The sequence below is a fragment of the Malaclemys terrapin genome, chromosome 11 (assembly GCF_027887155.1).
Source record: "Malaclemys terrapin pileata isolate rMalTer1 chromosome 11, rMalTer1.hap1, whole genome shotgun sequence".
NCBI lineage: Eukaryota > Metazoa > Chordata > Testudines > Emydidae > Malaclemys > Malaclemys terrapin.
This window is the reverse complement of record NC_071515.1, coordinates 79,064,825-79,088,990: the sequence shown is the minus strand read 5'-3', so window position 1 is coordinate 79,088,990 and position 24,166 is coordinate 79,064,825. Positions and strand designations below refer to the sequence as shown.

The following is a 24,166-nucleotide window of genomic DNA, read 5'->3' as shown; positions in this document are numbered from 1 at the left end:
GGTGTGGACGTACCATGGATTTATATAGAGGCAACATGATATTTTCTGTCTTATTATCGCTCCCTTTCCTAATGATTCCCAGCGTTCTGTTTGCTTTTTGACGCCACTGCACATTGAGTGGATGTGTTCAGAGCACTAGCCACAATCAGGGCCACCAAGAGCAGATTCGGGCCCCGGTGAAAAAAAATTTTGGGCCGCCCCAGCTAGGGCAGACCGGCTAAACAGGGCCGATGGGGGGGGAAGCCGGGCCCCAGGCCCCCTTCTGGACCACTGGGCCCTGGTAATTTGTACCAGCTTCCCCCACCCCCTCGTCGGCCCTGGCCACGACTCCAAGATCTCTCTCTTGAGTGGTAACAGCTAATTTAGACCCATCATTTTATACGTATAGTTGGGATTATATTTTCCAATGTGCATTACTTTGCATTTATCAACATTGAATTTCAGTCATCCAGTCACCCAGTTTTGTGAGATCCTTTTGTAGCTCTTCACAGTCTGCCTGGGACTTTTACTATCTTGAGTAATTTTGTATCATCTGCAAATGTTGAGAGCTCCCTGTTTACCCCCTTTTCCAGATCAGTTATGAATATGTGGAATAGGACTGGTCCCAGTACAGACCCCTGGGGGACACCACTATTTACCTCTCTCCATTCTGAAAACGGACCGTTCATTCCTACCCTTTGTTTTCTGTATTTTAACAACTTACTGATCCATGAGAGGACCTTCCCTCTTATCCCATGACTGCTCACTTTGCCGAAGAGCCTTTGCTGAGGGACCTTGTCACAGGCTTTCTGAATGTCCAAGTGCACTAGATCCACTGGATCTCCTTTGCCCGCATGCTTGTTGACCCCCTCAGAGAAGGGGGCAGCAGGAAACCTTGCCAGGGACTGGCGGTAGCCCTGTGTGTTGCTGGGCGGCTCGTGCTTGCGGCTGGATTCATCTGGCGGGCAGCAGGTGGGGTCTCGGGCTTTCCGCCCTCCCTGCGGGAAAGGATCCCCCAGCCTGGTCCAGCCGCCTGCAGTACCAGGCAGCTTTCCCTGCTCTCACTCCCTGGTTAGTTTCACTCTGCTACTCCAACTTACTCCCCTTGTCCCGTGCTAGCACTAGCGGGGTTCCTCCTCCAGCTCCTGGAGCCAGCTCTCACCTCCACCCCGCACTCCCCTGGCCACGCTGCAGGGTTAGCTCCTTTCGTGTCACCTCATAAGTCAATTGCTCCAAGTCCTCGATCTGACCCCTTCCAGCTGCTCCCCGAGGGGCCAGGACCCCCAGCACCCTCTTCTGACACCGGTTTCCAGGGAGTAGCTGAGAAAAGCCTCTCGCCTGGGCATGCAGATCACAGATGCCCCTCAGCCAAACCCCTTGCCCTCCCTCGCCCCAGGACTATGGTCCTCCCAAAGCGCTGCACCTCCACCCTGGACATATGGTCCCAGAGAAGGAGACGGGGAGCGCCAGGCAGCCCCCAGGGCCAGGGGGCCCCGAGCCGCTCCCGGGGCAATGGGGCTGGAGGCCAGACAGACCCTGGCCCGGGAGGCTTTGCTCCCGCCCTGCCTGAGTGGCTCCTCACCCAGTCAATGATAAAGACGCCGGCTCGGAGCGCTGACCCTGACCTTTACTAGCCGCTGCCTGGGGCAGGCCCAGTGGATCCCAGCTGGCCACCATCACAGGAGGACACACACGACCGACTCCATCTCGTCAGGAGCAGACTCGATCTCAGCAAGCGCTGACTTGAGGTCGCTGAGCGTGAACTCGCTCTCCTCCGGCACCAACCCGCCCCCCGCAGCTCCTGGATTGCTCCCCACTTTCTGCACCTCGGCCGTCCTCTCCTCCCCTTCCTTCACGTTGTCTCCTCCGCCAGGGCTCTCTGCTCCCTTGGCCCTGCTCTGAGGCGTCAGGGCAGCGCCCGCCTCCTCACTGGCCCCCTTGCGGGCCCGCCGTGAGCTGCCCCGTCTCTTCTTGGAGCCGCGGGCGTCCGCTCGGTGCTGCCCCACGTCCTCCAGCTCCGACAGGCTGTAGGCCATGGCCCGGTGCAGATCTTTGTCCTCCTCTTCGGGGAGCATGTAGGAGGAGGCCGTGCTCTGGGGGCGCTGCAGGGTGGGGGAGTCGGACGCAGAGCTCAGGATGTCGTGCTGTTCCTGGCGGTGCAGTCCCACCTGAGGCTCCACATTTTTGGCTACGTCTGTAAGAAAAGCACCCCGAACCAGAGTCATGGGAGAGGGACCCAGCTGGAGCGTCCCCGGGACCCTGTCCAGCCCCCCAGCCAGGGAAGCAGGGGGCCAGGTTCAGTCTCCAGACGGGCCTCGGCTCCTTGCCCCAGGGTGGCATTGCAGGTTGTGATAGGAGGGATCCACAACCTCGGAGAGCGAATTCCTCTGGGCTCAGACGGGCACAGCGTGGGCAAGCGGAGCTCCCCACAGCCCCTGTCCAGCACCGCCCGCCCCACCTCCAGCTGGGACAGTTCCCTGGGACCCTCTGCTGACACTGCCAATAAGGGGCAGTTAGCCCCAGGTGCGAGGACCACTGTCCCCCAGGGCCTGACCCGCGTCCCCAGCTCAGCCAATGGCCGAGGGGAGATTGCCTGTCTGTCAGCATCAGGGTGGGGGTGCAGCGTCAGGGGCCGTGTCCCAGGAGTGGTGTCTCTGCGACGGGCTCTCCCCTCTCCCCCAGACGCTCCCGATGGCCGTCTGCTTGGCCAGCCCGGGCTACTTACTGAACTGCTCTGGTTTTCTGCACAATGCGGCGTCTCCGTTCCAGGCACACTTCCCCACCCGTCTCCCTGGCAGGCACAACCGTTACCGGCCCTGCGCAACCCTCAACCAGAGACCCAGCAGCTCTGCTCCTCACCATTCACCTCTGTCGCTTTCAGCTCTCCGTCCTCCTCGATTTCCACCCGCTCCTGGCCGTTCTCAATGATCCTGGGGAAGAGAGCGGGGGCTGCTGTTTGAGTGGAGACGATCATTTCTAGCACTGATATCACCATTGTGATGCAATTGCAACAAGTCTTGCACAAAGTGTCTCACGTCCGGTATCAATGAGGCCCCATGGAGTCAGGAGGGTGGGGGGGACACCAAACTGGGGGGGGGGAGCATGGAGGGCTCTGGCATGGTGAGTGGTGGGACATGGGACTGGCTGGCCCCATGATCTGGTCCCCTGGAGTAGCTGCTGTGTTGCTGGGAGACAGGCTGGCTTGGCCATTGGACAATCCGCGCTGGCCCATCCCTACCTCTTCGTGGTGATGCGTTTGCCGTTGACGAAGGTGGTGGAGGTGGAAACCGAGCGGAAGCCGATTCCGGGGTCGGTGCCGGGGCTGAAGGACGAGGAGAAGAAATCTGAAAAACAGGGCGACAACCTCACAGCAGGAGCCCCCAGCCTGGGCCAGGCCCCGGGGAGCCCCGTGGGATTACAGGGGGTCCCTTGGCCGGGTGTGAGAGGGTGACGGGGCGGTAACGGGTCAGCCAGGGGATGCACTGCAGGGCGGGTGTGAAACTGGGATAGAAAATGTCTGTCCAGGATTCGCAGGGCGAGACTGTCCCTGAGTCGCCGGAGCCGAGGGGTGGAGGTTTGGACTGGGCCGGGGAGCCAGAGCCAAGGGGAGGAGGTTTGGTCCGGGCAGGGGAGCTGGAGCCGAGGGGAGGAGGTTTGGGCCAGGCCAGGTAGGGGATACCGGAGCTGAGGGGAGGAGGTTTGGGCAGTGTTGGGGAGCTGGAGCCGGAGGGGAGGAGGTTTGGGCTGGGCCGGGGAGCTGGAGCCGAGGGGAGGAGGTTTGGGCCAGGCCAGGCAGGGGATACGGAGCCGGAGGGGAGGAGGTTTGGGCCGGGCTGGGCAGGGGATATGGAGTTGAGGAGTGGAGGTTTGGGCTGGGCCGGGGAGCCAGAGCCGAGGGGAGGAAGTTTGGGCCGGGCAGGGCAGGGGATACCGGAGCCGGAGGGGAGGAGGTTTGGGCCAGGCCAGGCAGGGGAATGGCGCTAGATGTGCAGGGCTCAGACAGGGCCAGGACTCAGAGGAAGGATGGGGGGAGAAGCAGGGTGCGGCCGGGGACAATGGGGCTGGGTACAATTTGGAGCCAGAGGAAGAATCTGTGGCGACGGGACGCCCGAAGCTGGTCTGTCGCCCCCCCCCCCCCTTACCTGACTGCTCCGGGAAGGCGTAGGAGCAGAAGGAGTAGGCCACAGAGGGGCCCCCCCGTCCGTGGCCCCGTGGGCCTCCAGCATGCAGATCTGAGAACAGGCCCACGTCATCTGGAAAGCAGGACGTGGGTGGGTAAGTGCGGCCCAGTAGGTAATGGGAAGGGCAGCGGGAGGGGTCACCGCCACTTGGGGGCTCTCCAGAGGGGCCGTGATGGGAGCACAGCCTGGAACTCAGCCCCCACCCCGCCAAGGACAGACACTACAGAGCCACCCAAAGCCGTAGCACGGAGCTGGTGGGCTGCCTGCTGCAGGCCACCCGCCAGCCCTGGGGTCCTGCCCCCCGTCCACGGAGAGCCCAGGCTCTGTGGGGCAGGGGCCTTGCCTCTGCACTTTTGAAGATTTGGGGCGCTGTATCAGCACTAATATCACCCTGCAGCAGGGCACGAGCCAGGCAGGGCTGAACGGCTGCCGAGTGCCGGCTGGCAGGTGGCAGCCCTCGCTGCTCCTCCTCCCAGCAATGGGGCGGGCGGAGCAGGCTGGCGCAGGGGGTCATTTCATTCATGGATTGCAAGGCCAGAAGGGACCGTCGCCCAACCCCCTGCATAGCCCAGAGATGCCTGCGTCACGCCCACCACTCCTCACTGGGTTGCAGCATCTCTGGGATTGAAGAGACTGAGCCAGATCCCTGAGTGAGCTGGTGTGACGAACTGGGCCTGTTCTCACTGTGGTCTGTGAATGCTGACAGGGAAGTGTGGCTGAATAGTCTGCATTGGGGAATGGGAGACAGCCCGAGGGCGCATACCTAAGTGTGTAACAGGAGAACCCAGGGAGGGGTTGAAGGCCAGGTGACTCCTTAGCCCGGGAAACTGAACAAAGGCTGTGGGAGGGGTCGCTGAAGGGAGAGTGTGGGAAGCAGGCTGGAGAGATGGCTGGGGGGCAGAGATGGCTCTGACCTCCCAAGGGGGCTGGGACCCCAAGATGGACCAAACTGAGGGGGTCCCTGTTGTCTGTGCCTGCAAGACCTGCCTTGGGCTGTATTCCTGTCATCCAAATAAACCTTCTGCTTTACTGGCTGGCTGAGAGTCATGGTGAATCGCAGGAAGCCGGGGGTGCAGGGCCCTGAGTCCCCCAATACTCCGTGACAGCTGGCCCCAGGGCTAGTCCCCTGCACTGTTGGCACCTTCCTTGCTAGTCTGAATCTGGCTCACTTCACCCCCAGCCAGGGGATCTCCCTCTGCCTTTGGGGGCAGAACCACAGAGGCCTCTGATAGCTGGGGTGACCAGATGTCCCTATTTTATAGGGACAGTCCCGATATTTGCATCTTTTCCTTATATAGGCACCTATTACCCCCCATCCCCTGTCCCGATTTTTCACCCTTGCTGTCCGGTCACCCTACTGATAGTGGAGCTCTTGGTCCCATGTAGGTACTTCTCTTCCAGAGACTTGAGGGGCTGTTGTGACGAAGTGGGGGGTTTTCTGTGGAGTTTCAATGGCTTGCATGCAGAGGGGGTGGGACTCAGTTTCCCTGGGTATTACTGGTTTAATGAGGTAAGGGGAGAGGCAGTTTGTTTTGCAGAGGACCGGAGAGAGGACGTGGGGACCCAGCCGATGGCCGGGAGGATGGATACCCCAGCGACTGGTGACCTGGCGACCTGGTGACCCAGAGGCCCAGCTGAGGAGATGCAGGCGGTTCTGGCCAGTGGGAGGACAATGGGCTGCAGAGTGAGGACCCAGTGACCTAACCAGCCGGTTCCAGCCAGAGGAGAGAAGCAGGAGCGGAGGCCCCGGTTTACAACCCTGTTTCCCTGGAGAGAAGACAATGGACAGAGGCGGGGCCTGGGGCTGGGGATATCAGATGCCCAGCTGGGAGCAGAGGGAGTTCTGGGCTGGAGAGGGGGAGCAGGCAGAGCCCACCTGGATGCAGGGAGACTGGGATGCGCTGTGCTGAGGGAGGCCAGGCCTGAGGGTCAGAGAGTTTCCTGTGCTGGGTTCAACTCTCAATAAACCCTCCTGTGTTATGCTGGCTGAGAGTCACTCCAGTCTAGAGAACAGGGTAGGGTTACCATACGTCCGGATTTTCCCGGACATGTCCGGCTTTTTGGGCTCCAAATCCCCGTCCGGGGGGAAATCCCCAAAAGCCGGACATGTCCAGGAAAATCGGAGCGGGGCCGGGCCGAGCCGGGGGCTCCAGGGCCGGGCCGGCAGTGCGGTGCCGGGGGCTCCGGGGCCAGGCCGGCGGTGCCGGGCCGGGCCGGGGGCTCCGGGGCCGGGCCGGGGGCTCGGGGGACGGGCCGGGCTGGCGGTGCCGGGCTGGGCCGGGGGCTCGGGGGACGGGCCGGGCTGGCGGTGCCGGGATGGGCTGGGGGCTCGGGGGACGGGCCGGCGGTGCCAGGCCGGGCCGGGGGCTCGGGGGACGGGCCGGCGGTGCCGGGGGCCGGGCTGGGGACCGGCGGTGCGTTGCCGGGGGTTGGGGGTGCTCGGCCGGGGGCCCGGGGGCCAGGCCGGGTACCGCAGTGCTGGGCGGGCCGGGGGTGGTTGGCCGGGGGCCGGGCCCGGGGCCGGCACCCCAGGGCCCGAGCCGACCCAGGCTAGAAACGCCGGGGGGGGCCAGCCTGGGCCGCGCCTCCTCCCCCCACACCCCCCCTTACCTGCTTCAGGCTTCCCGCGACTCAAATGTTCGCGGGAAGCAGGGGAGGGGGCGGAGACTTTGGGGAGGGGGCGGAGTTGGGGCGGGGCTGGGGCCCCGTGGAGCGTCCTCCTTTCGGAGGCACTAAATATGGTAACCCTAGAACAGGGTTGCGTCAACCCCTTTGGGGGTGGAGGCCCGGGGGGTCCAGAGCAAGTAGACTCCCTGAGAGGGCCCACGGCGAGAAACAGGTGTGCTAGGGCTCCGAGAGGTGCGGCTCCAGGAGGTGGAGCAGATTGCAAAATTGACCTACATATTGAGACCTTCTACCTAAACAGGAAGTCACTCCACCTCCTGGAGCCGCACCTCTCGGAGCCCTAGCACACCTGTTTCTCGCCGTGGCCCTCTCAGGGAGTCCACTCCACCCGAGAGTGGACCCCCAAAAAGGGCTCTCTTACTGAAAGGGGCACCCCACATGGACCGCATGGGGCCAAGAGTGGCACGATCTGTGAGTCCGTAACAGCTGGTCAGAGTCACTGATGACGTGAAAACTAAGGTCCATTCTGGTCATGCAGGACCATCAGATCTTCTGCCTGGTACTAACTCACAGGGGAGCTGTGCTTTTCCCCCTCAAATCCAAGCCAGCTGGGAGCTGGGTCTGTCAGAGCCCTCTCTCCTCCTCCTCCCTGCTCAGCTCCAAGCAGCTCTCTGGTCTGTACAGTCCTGGGCTGGCTTGCAGCCACGTAGTGTGCCAGCCAGGGCCTGCAGCCCGGAGATAGCCCTCAGCAAGAGGGACTGGAACAGCAGACGGAGACACACCCTGCGCTGTGGGGCCAGGAGCGGATACTGATTCCCGCTGAGAGAGAAGGTAAAGCGGCTCTGCCAGGCACAGCCCACACGCACACGGCTGCGAATGGCTCCGACGCTGCACAGCGCCCATGATTACATCCTGGCACCCTTGGCGAGGTTATTCCATGGATGTTCTGAGGGCAGGAGTGGGTACGAAGCTGAGTCTGCTCCAGGAGGACTCTGGGCACAAGGCGTGGGCTGAGAACTGGACGCCAAAGCCATGTCTGTCTGTGTCTCTGGGACGAGGCTGAGGGGCAGGTTCGGGAAGTCCGGAGACGCGTTACTGCTGGCTAGGGGTGGGGAGAAGGGAATGGGGCAGGGAAAGGAGATGGCCATGGACTGATTTAGTTGGGGACTGGTCCTGCTTTGAGCAGGGGGTTGGACTAGATACCTCCTGAGATCCCTTCCAACTCCGATATTCTATGATTCTATGATGGCTCCAAGGTGGGGGGGAGTGGTTAGGAGGAGCAGGATTTGGCTGCCTGAAATCTCTCAGCTCACGATTTGCTGGCTAATTTCTTCCTGGCGTGGTGGTGGCATTTATCTAGGGCGACGTACAGAGCAGCGCAGACAGGAACAAAGGCAAGTCCCTGCCCGGCGGTTCTAATGGGATCTGCACAAGGAGGAAAGAGCATCGGCTCGGAGGGGGACGAGCGGAGGGACCACACTGGGAAGGGGTGAAACAAGGGGAAGTGCTGAACGTTTGTGTGGGGCCGTGGGAGGTGAGCAGAGGCTGCAGGCATCCCACTGGGGCTACAGGGAACGTACCAGCCCCAGCCTGAGCAGTGCCCGGGGCCGGGCTGCGGCCCAGCTCTGCAGTGGAGCATGAACTAGAGCCTGGAAAGGAGCCCTGTCTCCTGTCTCTCTGTACCAGAGCCTGGTCTCTCCGACGACCCACAGCACTGATCCCTGGGGGGCTCTGCCACGGGCCCTCAGCACCGAGGGGCGGGAGAGTTATGGAGCCAGGCCTTTCTGCCTGGTAACACGAGTCCTGGTTTGGTGCTGGACCCAAGCCATGAGTCACCTGGAGCCTGGCTGGGTGAAATCTCAGGGTGGGAAGGTGTCACACCCACTCCTGGGGAGAGTCCAGTCACCCCCGGCTCACCCAAGGGGGCGTGACGCTCGGGGCTGAGCCAGGGCGAGATCCCATCAGGGCTGAAGGGACGAGCTCCCCCTCTGGCTGCTCCAGCCGCACTCCCAGGCCTGGCTGTATTACAGCCGACTGGACCTGCGCAGGCAGGGTGTCAGGCCCCCAGTTCACTCCCCCAGGGCAGCCGATGGGCCATGGGGACAGCTTGGCCCACCTCACCTCAGGAGGACGCCAGACTGGGCTAATGCTCACCAAAGAAGTCGGCGAAAGGATCTCGTCCCCCAAAGAACTCTCTGAAGACCTCGTCCGCGCCGCGGAAGGTGAAGGTGAAGCCCGGAGCTCCTGCACCACCCCGGGGATCCCCGGTCCCTGGGGGAAAAGCAGACGCTGGCCATTACAAACCTGCCTTCCCAGGGAAGGAGAACAGGAGGTCATTGGGGGCTGGCCAGGCTGGGATCCCCAGAGCTCTGTAGCCAGAAGGTGTAGCCTACAGGATTAACCTGCTTGCTTGCATATATATATCCTTCCTTATAGTTTAAGTCTTTGATATATTGTAATAGGTTTATAGATTTATATTGAAAATAAGTTGGGCTGTAATGCAAGGGGCCCACGGGCCAAAACCTGTATGTTAAGCTAAGGCAAAGTGAGCATATCTATATCTGGGACCTTTCACCCAGATTGCAAAATTGACCTACAGATTGAGACCTTCGACCTAAACAGGAAGTCACCCATGCATATGTCTAAGACAGAGGTGGGCAAACTACGGCCCGCAAGCCACATCCGGCCCGCGGGACCGTCCTGCCTGGCCCCTGAGCTCCCGGCCGGGGAGGCTAGCCCCCAGCCCCTCCCCTGCTGTCCCCCCTCCCACGCAGCCTCACCTCGCTGCGCCGCCAGTGCTCTGGCCTGCCGCTCCTGCCAGGCAGTGCGGCTGGCTCTGGCATGGTAAGGGGGTGGGGAGCGGGGGTCCCGGGGGGGGCAATCAGGGGACAAGGAGCAGGGGGTGTTGGATAGGCATAGGAGTCCTAGGGGACCTGTCAGGGGGTGGGGGTGTGGATAGGGGTCGGGGTCGGGGCAGTCAGGGAGCAGGGGGGGTTGGATGGGGGTGGGGTCCCTGGGGGGCGGTTAGGAGCGGGAGGTCTTGGGCGGGGGCAGTCAGGGGATGAGGCGCAGGGGGGGTTGGATGGGTCGGGGGTTCTGAGGCGGGCAGTCAGGGGGCGGGAAGTGGGAGGGGACGGATAGTGGACTGGGGCCACGCTGTTTGGGGAGGGACAGCCTTCCCTACCCGGCCCTCCATACAGTTTTGAAACCCCGATGTGGCCCTCAGGCCAAAAAGTTTGCCCACCCCTGGTCTAAGACCTTTTATCTAGACAAATAGACAATGCAAGAATAGTATAGGGGTTGTTTTTCTTTTTTTTTTTTTTCAGTGTTGTACCCACAGACTTAACAGGTACACCAAAAGGAAAGAACTGAAATGACTAAAGAACCAAAATAAACTTATATGTGTATGTACATGTTATCAACAAGCACAAGCATACTAGCCTATGGGGTGAGTGTACCCTAACATTTCTGTGGGTGAGAAATGAAATTTGGGCATAGGAGGAAGGATTTCCGGCACGTGTGCCCGATAAAAGAGGTGACCCACCTCGCTAGAATCTATCCACGGCGATTACTAACTATGAGTAGGCCGTACTCATTTTCTTTTCAAACTTTAAGTTCCAAGGGGACTAGGCTAGACTTGGTTTCCCTAAACTTTTGTTCTTAGCTTTGTGTATTCGGTTTTAAGTTTAAGATAGTTAAGTAAACTTGAAGTTCGCTCTGATAGTTCTTAGCTCCAGCTTCTTCTAAGGTCTGCCTCTCTCACTCAAGAATTGAGAAACCTGAACCGCCAGAGGTCCTGTGACTTTCACCACCAGGTTATCAAGCAAGGGTGTGAGTATATTAACCAAAGCTTTGTAGCATACAGTACTGTATGACCATATGTATCGTTTGAATAGCAGTAACACAATTGTAACTTTGTAACTCTCATTATTTTACCATTGAATTACTATTTCATCGGTTTTAATAAAAAGTCTTTACGGCTATATCTGTCTCAATGTGAGCTTCCTGTCACACCCTGGGACGTTATTGATATAATCTGGGACCATATAGATCAGTATTGCGACCTAGGTCCTGTAGTGGCACCAAATCTTGTATAAAGGGGGTCAAACGGGGTGTCTAAGACAAGGTTCTGGGTTACTGGTTATGATTGTGCTGTCTATATGTGTGTATCAATTTGGTAGTTGAAGTTATGAATATTGGCTCTAGACTGTCTGTATTTCAAACTTATGCTATGCTGCTGGGTGACATCCCAGACAAGCTGGGATTAGCTCTGCCTAGCCTGCTTGATGGCCCATTATGGACCATCAGCTATACAATGGACCCATTGAGAGAAGGCAAATATGCCTTGAGACTCAGCAAAGTATGCAGGGACTGGCCCATGTGACTCCAGACACCATCTTGCTGTAATTTTCCACAGTAAGGACAAAGAGGTGTTCTTACACCTGGAAAAGACTATATAAGGCTGATGCCTCATCTCCATCTGGTCTTCAATCCTGCTTCTTACCTCTGGAGGAACTTTGCTACGAACTGAAGCTCTGAACAAAGGACTGAATGACCCATCCCAGCTGGGGATGTTCCAGAGACTTGATTTGAACCTGCAGTTTATTCCATCACTGCTACAAGCCTGAACCAAGAACTTTGCCATTACTGTATGTAATTGATTCCATTTAACCAATCCTAACTCTCATCTCTATCTTTTTCCTTTTACGAATAAACCTTTAGATTTTAGATTCTAAAGGATTGGCAACAGTGTGATTTATGGGTAAGATCTGATTTGTATATTGACCTGGGTCTGGGGCTTGGTCCTTTGGGATCGAGAGTACCTTTTTTCTTTTACTGAGATATTGGTTTTCATAACCATTTGTCCCCATAACGTGTGGCACTGGTGGTGATACTGGGAAACTGGAGTGTCTGAGGGAATTGCTTGTGTGACTTGTGGTTAGCCAGTGGGGTGAGACCGAAGTCCTCTCTGTTGGGCTGGTTTGGTTTGCCTGGGTGTGCAAAGGACCCCAGTCTTGGGCTGTAATTGCCCTGCTCTGAGCGATATGTCCTGTATTGGCTCTCACAGTTGGGTCCCACCAAAGCCAGCATAGTTACACAGGGCACGAAGGGCGCTTCATGCCCAGGCGGGAAGGAGGTCCCCTAGGCCAGGATGTGCATCCAGACCAGTCCACGGGAAAGGCCACTTCCCCCGGGTGGGTCACTCACCGGCCCCCGTGAGCCCGTCCTTGCCGTAGCGGTCGTAGAGGTCGCGCTTGCTCTCTGGAAGGGAGAAGGAGTGAGAGGTCACCCATCCCATCTTCAGACGAGTCTGGGTCTAGTTGCAGACACAGCGGCCCTTTCACCAGGCTGACCGCCCCCAGTACTGAGCCAGAGGGGGCCTGCCCGCAAATGGGGAAGCAGCCGGAGGAACAGACATGGGACTGTCACAGCTGGCCTGGCCAGCGCCTACGCCAGGCTCCCTGCCCATCTAGTAAGGGACGGGAGAGCAGGTCTCCAGAAGATCCCCAGGGGGCTGCAGAAGCAGTGATCAGTTCTCGACTTCACCCGGGGAGGGCCTGCTCCTCTAGGGTTACCATACGTCTGGATTTTCCCGGACATGTCCGGCTTTTGGGGGTTCAAATCCCCGTCCGGGGGGAAATCCCCAAAAGCCGGGCATGTCCGGGAAAATCGGGAGGGAGGGATGGAGGGCTCGGGCGGGGCCTCTTTGGCCGGGCCGGTGCGGGGCCGGGCCGGGGTCGCGGGGCCGGGGCATGGTGCCGGGCCAGGCGCGGGGCCGGGCGGGGAGCCGGGGGCGCGGTGCCGGGCCGGGAGCCGGGCGGTGCGCCGGGCCGCGGGGCCGGGCGGGGAGCCGGTCCGGGGTAGCGGGGGGGTGCGCGGGGCCGCGAGCCGGTCCGGGGTAGCGGGGGGGGGTGCGCCGGGCCGCGGGGCCGGGCGGGGAGCCGGTCCGGGGTAGCGGGGGGTGCGCCTGGCCGCGGGGCCGGGCGGGGAGCCGGTCCAGGGTAGCGGGGGGGTGCGCCGGGCCGCGGGGCCGGGCGGGGAGCCGGTCCGGGGTAGCGGGGGGGTGCGCCTGGCCGCGGGGCCGGGCGGGGAGCTGGTCCGGGGTAGCGGGGGGTGCGCCGGGCCGCGGGGCCGGGCGGGGAGCTGGTCCGGGGTAGCGGGGGGGGTGCGCCGGGCCGCGGGGCAGGGCGGGGAGCCGGGGGTGCGCGGGGCCGCGGGCCGGTCCGGGGTCGTGGGGCCGGGCCGCTGGGGGGTGCGCGGGGCCGGGAGCCGGTCCGGGATAGCGGGGGGGGTGCGCTGGGCCGCCGGGGGCCGGCAGTGCTGGGCGGGCTGGGGGTGGTCGGCCGGGGCTGGCACCCCAGGGCCCGAGCCGACCCAGGCTGGCGCCGCCGGGGGGCCAGCCTGGGCCGCGCCTGCTCCCCCCACACCCCCCCTTACCAGCTTCAGGCTTCCCGCGAATTTAATATAATGGGCGGGGCTGGGGGCGGGGCCGAGGCCCCGTGGAGTGTCCTCCATTTGGAGGCACAAAATATGGTAACCCTATGCTCCTCTGACCTGTGTGACCCCGGAGTCCATGGCTTGGGGGAGCGAGGCAGCACTGGCATCAAGGGAGCCATGCAGGCCTTGAGCCGGCGAGCGCGCCGGGCAGCACCCAGAGCGGCAGCGGGGGGAGCCGGCGAGCGCGCCGGGCAGCACCCAGAGCGGCAGTGGGGGGAGCCGGCGAGCGCGCCGGGCAGCACCCAGAGCGGCAGCGGGGGGAGCTGACAGGTTGTTCAGCGAGCAAAAGGCTGGAGAGTTTGGGTAGTGGGAGGTGCCAGCCAGGGACAAGGCTGGGCTGTGGAGCAGACGGGCAGGTGATGCTGAAAGAAGATGGGAGCACACACGGGCATGACCGACGCAGAGGAGAACACCCACAGGTACACACTGCCACCCCCCAGGACTGGAGGAGAATGAGACCAGCGTCCTGGTCCCGGTGCATGCGGGGCAGTTAAATGTCCCAATCTCTGCCAGGGAACGAAATCACCAAACAGCCAAATGCTGCCGGCGTTCCTGTGCTGTGGAGACCACCTCCTGGCCCGGAACGTGGCCACTGCCTCCCGGGCTGCTTTGGAGAGTCCAGGGCAATCTCCAGGGGACCTGGAGCTGTGCAATAGGAACCATCCGGGGACTGGGCTCTGTCTGCACTTAAACAGCTGCCCCACATCAGCGCAGACACGGGGGAAGGAAGGGGGGTTTCCCATCGCCGTCGCTAACCCACCACCCCGGAGGCGGCAGCAAGAACTTCCTTCGGCCTAGCGCTGTCTACCCGGGGGCTGAGCTCGGCACAGCGACGTCTCTCCCGGGGGGTGGATTTTTCACATGCCGACCTTAGTTTTCAGTGAAGACCAGCCCAAAGGGGCTTCTGAAGAAGGGTTAAAGGGGCTTCATCCTAGCACAGCCCAAAGACAACTAATGAAGGACTTGCCCAAAGCCGGCAACTGTGGGGAGGGTGCGGCTGCTGGGAAGGGACAGGGATTCAGGGTGTGCAGGGCTGTGACTAGGAGGCACAAGAGGAGAAGATGGAGGCTGACTTATCTGGAAGGAGCTCTTGTCTGAGGGAGGGGCTGGGCTCTGGGACTGTCCCCTGGGCGAGGGGTGGAAGCCCCACCTTTGGGGCATGTTCCGAGGGGAGCAGTCCTGCACCTCCTGGGTCGTCACAGGGCTCCAGGCTCCCAGACCCTGCTCGGCCTGGGATCGGGGCACCGCAGGACCCAGACAGGGGTCGCACTGAAGGATTCCTGCATGGGACCCTTTTGCCAGGGGCAGGGAGGAGGCAGGAGGCATTGCTCCAGCAGGCTTCCCTTCCACCATCCCAGCCTGGCAAACGGCACCTTGCCACGTCCTAGGGGCAGCAGCTACGCAGGAGAAGCAATGGCCACGAACGGGCTGAGGGGATGCCCTAGAGCCCAGCTGGAGCAGCGGGCGACGGTAGATTATGGAGTCTCAGTTTAGTGCCTGTGTTGAAACATGGGGAGCGTGGTCACAGGAGCTCGGCTGGCCCAGGGCAGCCCGTTGTGCTTCACTCCAGGCAGCTGCCCCGCCAGGGCCAGGGAGTGGACACCTCGCTGAAGGGCCATCTCTGACAGCCGTCAAGCTGCCATCAACTCTGACTGACTGTTCCACACCCACAGCCTGGGTCGGCCCAGCGAGATGGAGTTAGCCAGTCTCAGCCCCGGCGTAGGGTCGAATGATTCCATTGACCCAGCGCCCGCCCCTTGGGGGACGGGGCTGGATTTACCCCCTTCTGTGGTGGTAGCAAGTGTCGACACTACAGCCATGCTGTGCAGCATTTATAGGGGGGGCCTGGCCGAGCCCCCCAGGACAATGGCCTTTCTATGCAGGGGCCTGGTGGAGTTGGAGCTTCCCCCCCTGAGCACATGGTGCAGCGCTCCGGGCCCGTTGTGGGTGCGGGGTCCGGCTCCGTGCAGGGGGTTCACGCCAGCAGCAAAGGGCTTGGAGAGAGGGGGGGGGGACGCTGTCCAGCTGGAAACGCTGATGAACCTCAAAAAGAAGAACAGGAGTACTTGTGGCACCTTAGAGACTAACAAATTTATTAGAGCATAAGCTTTCGTGGACTACAGCCCACTTCTTCGGATGCATATAGAATGGAACATATAATGAGGAGATATATATACACACATACAGAGAGCATAAACAGGTGGGAGTTGTCTTACTTAGTATATATGTGTATGTGTGTATATATATCTCCTCAATATATGTTCCATTCTATATGCATCCGAAGAAGTGGGCTGTAGTCCACGAAAGCTTATGCTCTAATAAATTTGTTAGTCTCTAAGGTGCCACAAGTACTCCTGTTCTTCTTTTTGCGGATACAGACTAACACGGCTGTTACTCTGAAACTTGTCATGATGAACCTCAGATTAGCTTAGCCTAGGGCAGCGGGAGTCTCACGGCTTGTATAGTTTTCAGGGATCTGTGACTCTCGAAGGCTTTAAGGCTGAGGTCACTGGGGTTAGGAAACTCGCCTGTGCCGCCTGCCACGTTGTCCCCAAAGGGGCTGAATGGGGTGCCCCGAGTGCCCACAGCCACGTGAAGCTCGGCAGGAGGGCGGGTGAGCACTGGGGGGCTCAGGAGGGCTCAGACACGGGCTTTGAGATCTAGGATGGCTGGACAGTGGTGGGAAGAAGCCGGATGAGAGGACTGGGCCCTGGAGTGTACCCTATAGACCCATAGCTAGAATTGGTGACTAGACTCTCCACAGGCCCTGCAGGCTTGGAAGCACCTGGCAGCCAGCAACTGGGGCGGCTGGTGAGAGGACAGCAGCACACTGGAGCAACCCAGCGGGCAACAGAGAGAGCAAACCCTTCTTCCAAGCGCAGCAAGAGGACCTGAGAGCCTGCTCTGACCCATGGCCACCCCACCCTGTGCAGGGAGTGTGTCCCCACTCCCGGGATCCACACTGAGCCCGGAGGGACAGGAGACGCCGGCCCCCACTCCCGGGACCCACACTGAGCCCGGAGGGACAGGAGACGCCGGCCCCCACTCCCAGGACCCACACTGAGCCCGGAGGGACAGGAGACGCCGGCCCCCACTCCCGGGACCCACACTGAGCCCGGAGGGACAGGAGACGCCGGCCCCCACTCCCGGGACCCACACTGAGCCCGGAGGGAGGGGAGACGCCGGCCCCTTACTGTCCGACAGCACTTCATAGGCCTCCGCAATCTCTTTGAACTTCCGCTCGGCGTGTTCCTTGTTCTCCGGGTTCTTATCCGGGTGCCATTTCAGCGCCGCCTTCCTGTACCTGCACAGTGTCGAGAATGACAGCAGTAAGCAGCAATCCCTGAGTGTGCCCGTCACCAGGGGCTGCGCCTAGTCGAATCTTCCCCTTGTCCCCTCCTTCCCCAACGCTGCTTCACCAGAAAGCAGGGCTGGATCTTCCTAGAGAGCCGAGTTTGGCTTTGGAGATGCCCCGGCAAGCACAGCAGCACCCCAGTCCCTTAGGCTGTCCCACGTCTCCAGTCAGGGCTTGACCAGTCTGATTCGTGCGTCCGGATCAACCCCATGGATGTCACCTCTACTCCATTTGGACATGGAGCCTGTCTTCCTGCTGTGACTCCTCACGGGATCCCCCTTCCCCGCTCGGTGATTATTGCTAGGGTTCCCAATTTTCTAATCGCACAAAACCGAACACCCTTGCCCCACCCCTGCCCCGAGGCCCCGCCCCTGACCTGCCTCTTCTCTGAGGCCCCGCCTCCTGCTCACACCATTCCTCCTCCCTCAGTCGCTCGCTCTCCCCCACCCTCAACTGCTTTCACCAGGCTGGGGCAGGGTTGGGATGCGGGAGGAGGTGAAGACTCCGCCTGGGGGTGCAGGCTCCAGGGTGGGGCCAGGGATGAGGGGTTCAGGCTGTGGGAGGGGGCTCCGGGCTGGGGCAGGGGCTCTGGGAGGGAGTTTGCATGCGGAGGGGCTCAGGGCTGGGGCAGGGGGTTCAGAGTGCAGGCTCTGGTCAGGCAGCGCTTACTTCAGGCGGCTCCCAGAAGCGGCTGACATGTCCAGTTCCTAGGTGTAGGGGCGGCCAGGGGGCTCTGCGTGCTTCCTGCACCCGCAGGCATTGCCCCCGCAGCTTCCATTGGCTGCGGCTCCCAGCCAATGGGAGCTACAGAGCTGGCGCTCAGGGCTGGGGCACCGCGCAAAGCCTCCCTGGCCACCCCTGCACCTAGGGGCCACAGGGACATGCCATTGCTTCCGGGAGCTGCATGGAGCCAGGACAGACAGGGAGCCTGCCTTAGCCCCGCCGCACCACCAACCGGCCCAGTCAGCAGTGCTGATTGGAGACACCGGGATCCCTTTTCAACCGGGCATTTCAGTCGAAAACTGGACACCTGGCAACCCTAGTTATTGCCATGGACGAATGCAATTCCATCCCCAGGCAATGACAGACTCTGGGCCCAGGCTGCAGCCTGCACGGGACACTTCCTGGCTCGGGGGCAGCAGCATCTCCTGACTATAACTCCCTGCTCTGGGCGTGTTTCCTGCCCTGGGGTTTATTCGGACAAGCTGCCCTTTGATGGTGGTCGTGGGGTTTTCCCCGAAGTGCCAGGAGGGGCACAAGCACCCTTTAAGGCAGTGGTTCTCAAACTTCTTTGATTGCACTCCCCTCAGACTCATAGAATAGCAGGGTTGGAAGCAACCTCAGGAGGTATCTAGTCCAACCCCCTGCTCAAAGCAGGATCAACCCTCAACTGAATCATCCCAGCCAGGGCTTTGTCAAGCCGGACCTTAAACACCTCTAAGGAAGGAGACTCCACCACCTCCCTAGGGAACCCATTCCAGTGCTTCACCACCCTCCTAGTGAAATAGTGTTTCCTAATATCCAACCTAGACCTCCCCCACTGCAACTTGAGACCATTGCTCCTTGTTCTATCATCTGCCACCACTGAGAACAGTCTAGATCCATCCTCTTTGGAACCCTCTTTCAGGCAGTTGAAAGCAGCTATCAAATCTCCCCTCATTCTTCTCTTCTGCAGACTAAACAATCCCAGTTCCCTCAGCCTCTCCTCATAAGTCATGTGCTCCAGCCCCCTAATCATTTTTGTTGCCCTCCACTGGACTCTCTCCAATTTTTCCACATCCTTCTTGTAGTGTGGGGCCCAAAACTGGGCCCAGTACTCCTGATGAGTACTTTGTGTCTGTAGGAGTTTACGTCCCCCACCCCACCACATAAGTACATATACCAATAAAACAAATCAATCTGCAACTCTTACTAACTATTAAAACCGGTAAGACAGTGACTCAAACAGAGCCACTGAAATATAGAGTAATGGAACTTTTAAGTGAGCTTCTGCCTAGTGGCATCACACTGTTGTTACTAGTGTGCTCGGTGCGCCTGTTTTCTGGAGCACAGCAATTCCATTCTGGGCTGGGTGACTGAGACAGCTCTCCGGAGGGTGCCCTTCTACCTGGACTATGTTTCTTCAGGAACCCATCAATGTTATCATTTAATAGCAGAAGGTTCAAGTTGGCACTTGAAGTGAAACACTCGGCTCCTCAGAAATGTCTGCTAAATATGCTAGGTTTGAAAGCCATTTGGAATCAGAGAGAAGTTCTGCATAAGGTGAGCCGGCGTCAAGAAGGAACAAGCGGAGTTCATCTTTCAGCTCAAATACATGCATCCGGATTTTTTCTCGAGATAGCCCCTGGATTTCTCCTGTTCTGATCCCATCTCTACATAACCTTGAGAACAATCTCGAGTTCAGGGGACAAGACTTAACAAAGTTCACTATTTTTATTGCAGTTAGCAGGACACAATCAAGCTCCGGTTCGAGTGTGTTGGAAGCCAGAGCTTCCCTGTGTGTACACAATGTGTGAAAACAACATGCGGCACCACTCCCAGAACTTTTGCTTTTGCTCCAGCTTTTCCCCCCATAGCACTGGCCCCATCTGTACATACACCAACTCAGCATAACCACTCCAGTCCTTCTTCATGCATGAAGTGGTCAAGATTGCAAAATATTTCTTGACCCATTGTCTGTCCTTGAAGAGAATTGCAAAATAAATCTTCTTGCAAGTTCCTGTTGTAGCAGTAACTGACTTACACAAGATGTCTGGAGACCCATCGAGTTGTAAGGCGTCTTTGGGGCTATGTTTAAACTGTTCGATCAGCTGAACCTTTATGTCGTTGGCAATATCATCAGTGCGACATGCAACTGTGTCGTTGGACAACGGAATGGCTTGAAGTGGAGTTGCAAATTTGTCACCGTGCATAATGCAACACGTTGCTACCGCGGCCGGAGAATGGTGTTTCACCCACTGTGTGTGGGGAGGGGCTTTTTTACATTTAGCAATTAGGTAGGAAACTGTAGAATGCCGTTAGAGTTTTTGCTGGGGTTGTTGTTTGTTTGTTCATAACATCCCGTTGACCTTTAAGGTCTCATTCTTTCTGCTGGAAATTTGCTGCTGGCTTATCGGCGTGCGTGGCGTATTTGGGCTGCAGATGCCTCTGCAGCTGTACGGGTTTTAAGCTCTCTTGTGCAAACTCTTCTGAGCATAGGACACACTGTGGGTGCGCCACATTTCCAATCCACAAGTAGGTGAAGCCGTATTGTATGTATTCCTCTTGGTATTTCCTCTGCTTGACTTTATGCCATGGGTAGTGAGATGGGTTGGCCGCCCACAGACCCAGAGGGCCCTCACTGAGCCCTGGTGGGTGGAGCCACACCTCACTCAACCCTCCTGTCGGAAGTCAGTGGGCAGGACCAGAAGTATAAAAGCCTGGCCGGAGAACTCAGTTGGGAGGCAGCCGCCGGAGGAGTCAGACACCTCCTGCGAGCTCCTGAGCTGGGCGGCTGCTTCAGGCCCCGAGGGAGCCGAGGACTGGCCAGGGCCATTTACAGACCCGAGCAGGGAGGAACTGCAAGCGCTGACAGAGGCCTTCTTCCCCGACGACCAGGACGACCCTCTCCCAAGGCAGATATGTCCAGAGGGGGAGCTGGGAAGTGGCTCAGGGGTAGCCGACCCCGGTCTGGCTGCAACGCTGCCAGTGAGTGAGTCAGCCCCTCCCTGCAACGGACTCCACGTGTCACAGCCTCATCTGCAGCACGCTTCACTATTTGTGTGGCTTGCTTCTCACTATCTCCCACCAACGGCAGTGCTTCACTTGGATCTGTTTTGGCTTCTGAGTTGGTTTTTTGTTTTGTTATTTTCTGTTGCACGAAGGAGCCAACGATCCATTGTAGTAACAGCACAAGTAAAACTGCGCTTGTGGTCCATGCTTACAATGAAATGTGCACACCGCCTCGTAGCAAACGGATTAACAAACAGATGGCAACAACTTTGTATAATGCTATGCAAGCTTAAGAGAAAGCCGTCAAAATGCCCAGGGCCCTCTGGTGCAGCATTTCTCAAACTGAGGGTCCTGACCCAAAAGGGGTCGCAACCCAATTGTAGGGGAGTTGCAATATTGCCGCCCTTACTTCTGCACTGCCTTCAGAGCTGAGCGGTGGGAGAGCGGTAGCTGCTGGCCGGGCACCCAGCTCTGAAGGCAGCACCACCGCCAGCAGCAGTGCAGAATAAGGGTGGCCTGGAACCTACAACTGTATGAACACACCTGCGAAACTGGCTCTTTACGCCCCGACCAACCTGCAAAAAATGTGTGATTTCGCCACAATTTAAGTAGATGCCTGTTGATTGCTGTGGGCAAAATGTGCGCCGTAAGGGTGGTTTTTTTTTCCCTAAAGCTTCTCACACAACCCCAGCAAACAGTCCCCCGGTTTGAGAACCTCTGCTTTAAGGAATGACAATAACTCTGCCATGCTACGGCATCCCAGCAGGGACCAGGGATGGTTCGTGCTGGCCACCACGGCAGGATCTGCCCAGGAAGGAGGGTCTCCCTTTAAACATGTGTCGGTCCCCTCACCTCCCCCCCATCTGGCTTTCTACGACCGCCAGGCTGCAGTAATGATGGGATCTTAGGGCCCAGCGTGGCTGTGAGCGAATGGTGGCTAGGTGGAACCACAGCCCTGCTGCAGAGGTTCTTGCCTGCTCCCGTGACACTGGTGGGTGTTTGGACCCTGATTTCAGGAGCAGCAGGCTTGGGGTCAAAGGCAGGGCTCCCCGGGTAACTCCAACTGCAGTAGGTCTGGTCACCTTTGCCCTCCCATTCTCTGTCACAGCTCAGTGGGGAAAGGGCAGCCCCTAACGGGATACCTATGCACAGCACAGGGTACTACAGGGGAGCCAGCTCCCGGCCACCACGTGTCCCGGCTCACACCACAGACTAGCTCCACCTTCACCGCCCTCCTGGCCCTGCAGCCACCTCAGCATCCATTCCTAAATTCTAAGGCCCGTTGGGACCATCTAGTCTGAGCCCTGCAGAGCACAGGCCGAGAACGGCCCCCTTTCCCGAGAGGGCGGCATGGTCCCTGTAGCGAAGAGTGTTTGTCCATGGTTCTGTTACATGACGGTGGGACTCAGCGCTGCCCCATGGAGATCGCTAGATGCCCCGCGTCCAGAGCCCCTGGGGACAGCACTGGCATGCCCAGAGGAACGGTGCCATCGGGACACCTGGGGATGAGGCTGCGGCTGCTCCAAGGAAGCGGGACTTACGCCTTTTTTATGTCGTCAGAGGAGGCGCTGCGGGGAATGCCCAGGGCTTCATAGTACTCCACCATGGCAGGTGTGGGTCCTGTGCCGAGGCCAGCAGGGAACCTAGGGGGGAAAGGCAGTGAACGGCATTGAGGAGAGCAGCCAGCCTGCAGGTCCCAGAGTGAGGCACCCCTCACCCAGTCCAGCTGCAGCCCGTACCTCGCTTCGAGCAGACAACCTCGGCCAGATCCCTCTGTCCTCTCTTACCCGCTCCATCCAAACAGAGCCTGCATGGTCTGTCTGTCCCAAGTCCTTGTCCATCTGTCCAACTCACACAGGTTCTGACCTCAACCCAGCCACTGTTCAGAAATCCACCCCTGACTCTCTCACCCCCCTGCCACTCGGTGCAGCCCCCGAATGGCATCTCTCTCATTGATATGCCCCACCTCACCCCGCCCCTCTGCACTGTCCTCGTCCCTCTGCAGTGTTATTATAGTATGTTAGAGCAAACCACAGTGTCCTAGACACTGCGACGCGTGTATAAACCCCAGCCACACTGGCAGTGAGAGGGTTAAAGGAAAGTCCAATTAGCCCTTAATTATGGGTTAGATCCGGCTGGGGAGAACCAGCCTGGCTGGTTCCTATAAAGGAAGGACTGAGGGCCCTGGGGTGAGGAGTCCTAGTTTTCTCTCTAGGAGTGGAACCCAAAGGGGTGTTTGGGCAGGTGGCTGTACACTGGGCCTGTCTCTGCAGGGAGAAGGAGACTCCTAAAGCAGGAGAAAAGCCTGTGGGGGAGAAGCCCTGAGGGTCGGTGGCTTGGGAGGTGCTGGGGAGAGAGCCGTGGGGGTAACAGAGCGAGGAGGAAGTTTGCGGGTTGGAGGACTGAGTGGAGGGAGGGAGGGAGTGTTTTCATTCCTGTGCGTTGGGATGTTGTCACCTCAGACGGGGCAGGACTCTGAGGGCGGATCTGCACTGCAGCTGCGCCTGTGCGTCCCAGCTAAAGCTAGCATGCTAAAACCAGCAGGGTTTCCAGGGGTAGCATCGTGGGCAGGTACTGGGGCAATCCACTGTGGACAAAGTGACATGGACACCCTGGCCTGGGCATGTACGCGGACCAGACAGCTAGCGTGTGTTGCCCCTGGCTAGGCTGCTAGCGTCTGCCTGGGGTGGGACGCACTCCCCCAGCTGCACTGTCAACATCCCCTGGAGGGGCACTCACTGCAGAGCTGGGAGGGAGAGGCAGAGGGACTGTGATGCTGGCTCTCACCACAAGGAGGTGCTCTGCTATGGTGAGTCTATGACAGGTGCCTTACTGGGGATGCGGGCAGCTGCGGGTCCTGCCCAAAGGAAGGGGGTGCTGGGGGCAAGGACTGATGGGGTTACAGTACTGTAGTCACATGACCACTCTGTTTAGGCATCGGTACAGCTAATAATGCCAATTTGCACCAATATACCAATGGCTACTGACCCCCTCCTGCAAGCAGCATGAAGGAGGGAGCTGGATGAGGAGGCAGGTGGCTTTGGGCCCAGAGCTGGGAGGTCCCTGCCCCGGTTGTGGAGGGAGGCCAGGGAAACATGTGGCTGTTGTGGATGCAGACACACTGTCCCTAAGTCGTCATAAGAACGGCCATACTGGGTCCATCCAGCCCAGTGTCCTGTCTTCTGACAGTGGCCAATGCCAGGTGCCCCAGAGGGAATGAACAGAACAGGGAGTCATCAAGTGATCCATCCGCTGTCCCCCATTTCTAGCTTTTGGCAAACAGAGGCTAGGGACACCATCCTGGCTAATAGCCATGGATGGACCTATCCTCCATGAATTTATCTAGTTCTTTTTTGGAACCCTGTTATAGTCTTGGCCTTCACAACATCCCCTGGCAAGGAGTCCCACTGGTTGGCTGTGCGTTGTGTGAAAAAATACTTCCTTTTGTTTGTTTTAAACCTGCTGCCTCTTAATTTCATTTGGTGATCCTTAGCTCTTGTGTTATGAGAAGGAGTAAATAACACTTCCCAATTCACTCTCTCCACACCAGTCATGATTTTATAGACCTCTATCATATCCCCCCCTTAGTCATCTCTTTTCCAAACTGAAAAGTCCCAGTCTTATTAATCTCTCCTCATACGGCAGCTGTTCCACACCCCTAATTGTTTTTGTTGCCCTTTTCTGAACCGTTTCCAATTATAATATATCTTTTCTGAGATGGGGCGACCACATCTGCACACAGTATTGAAGACGTGGGCGTACCTTGGATTTATATAGAGGCAATGTATTTTCTGTCTTATCATCTCTCCCTTTCTTA

At 59.0% G+C, this 24,166-nt stretch overlaps 1 protein-coding gene across 1 annotated transcript; it reads right to left on the bottom strand.

Moving 5' to 3' along the window:
• Window positions 1-8,891: 8,891 nt before the first annotated feature.
• LOC128845108 (dnaJ homolog subfamily B member 2-like) lies at window positions 8,892-21,955 on the bottom strand. Its single transcript, XM_054043344.1, has 4 exons — window positions 21,891-21,955; window positions 16,478-16,587; window positions 11,994-12,047; window positions 8,892-9,074 (listed from the first exon to the last, which is right to left on the bottom strand). The coding sequence occupies exons 1-4, from the start codon at window positions 21,953-21,955 to the stop codon at window positions 8,929-8,931; spliced, it is 375 nt and encodes a 124-aa protein (XP_053899319.1). The 3' UTR covers window positions 8,892-8,928.
• Window positions 21,956-24,166: the final 2,211 nt, after the last annotated feature.

Excerpts from the sequence above, each read along its gene's own strand:
- LOC128845108 (XM_054043344.1), bottom strand. The coding sequence starts at position 21,955 with ATGGTGGAGTACTATGAAGCCCTGGGCATTCCCCGCAGCGCCTCCTCT. Across the intron at positions 16,588-21,890 it reads TCTGACGACATAAAAAAGGC|GTACAGGAAGGCGGCGCTGA; the intron begins GTAAGTCCCGCT and ends GACACTGTGCAG. Across the intron at positions 12,048-16,477 it reads CTATGAAGTGCTGTCGGACA|AGAGCAAGCGCGACCTCTAC; the intron begins GTAAGGGGCCGG and ends TCTCCCTTCCAG.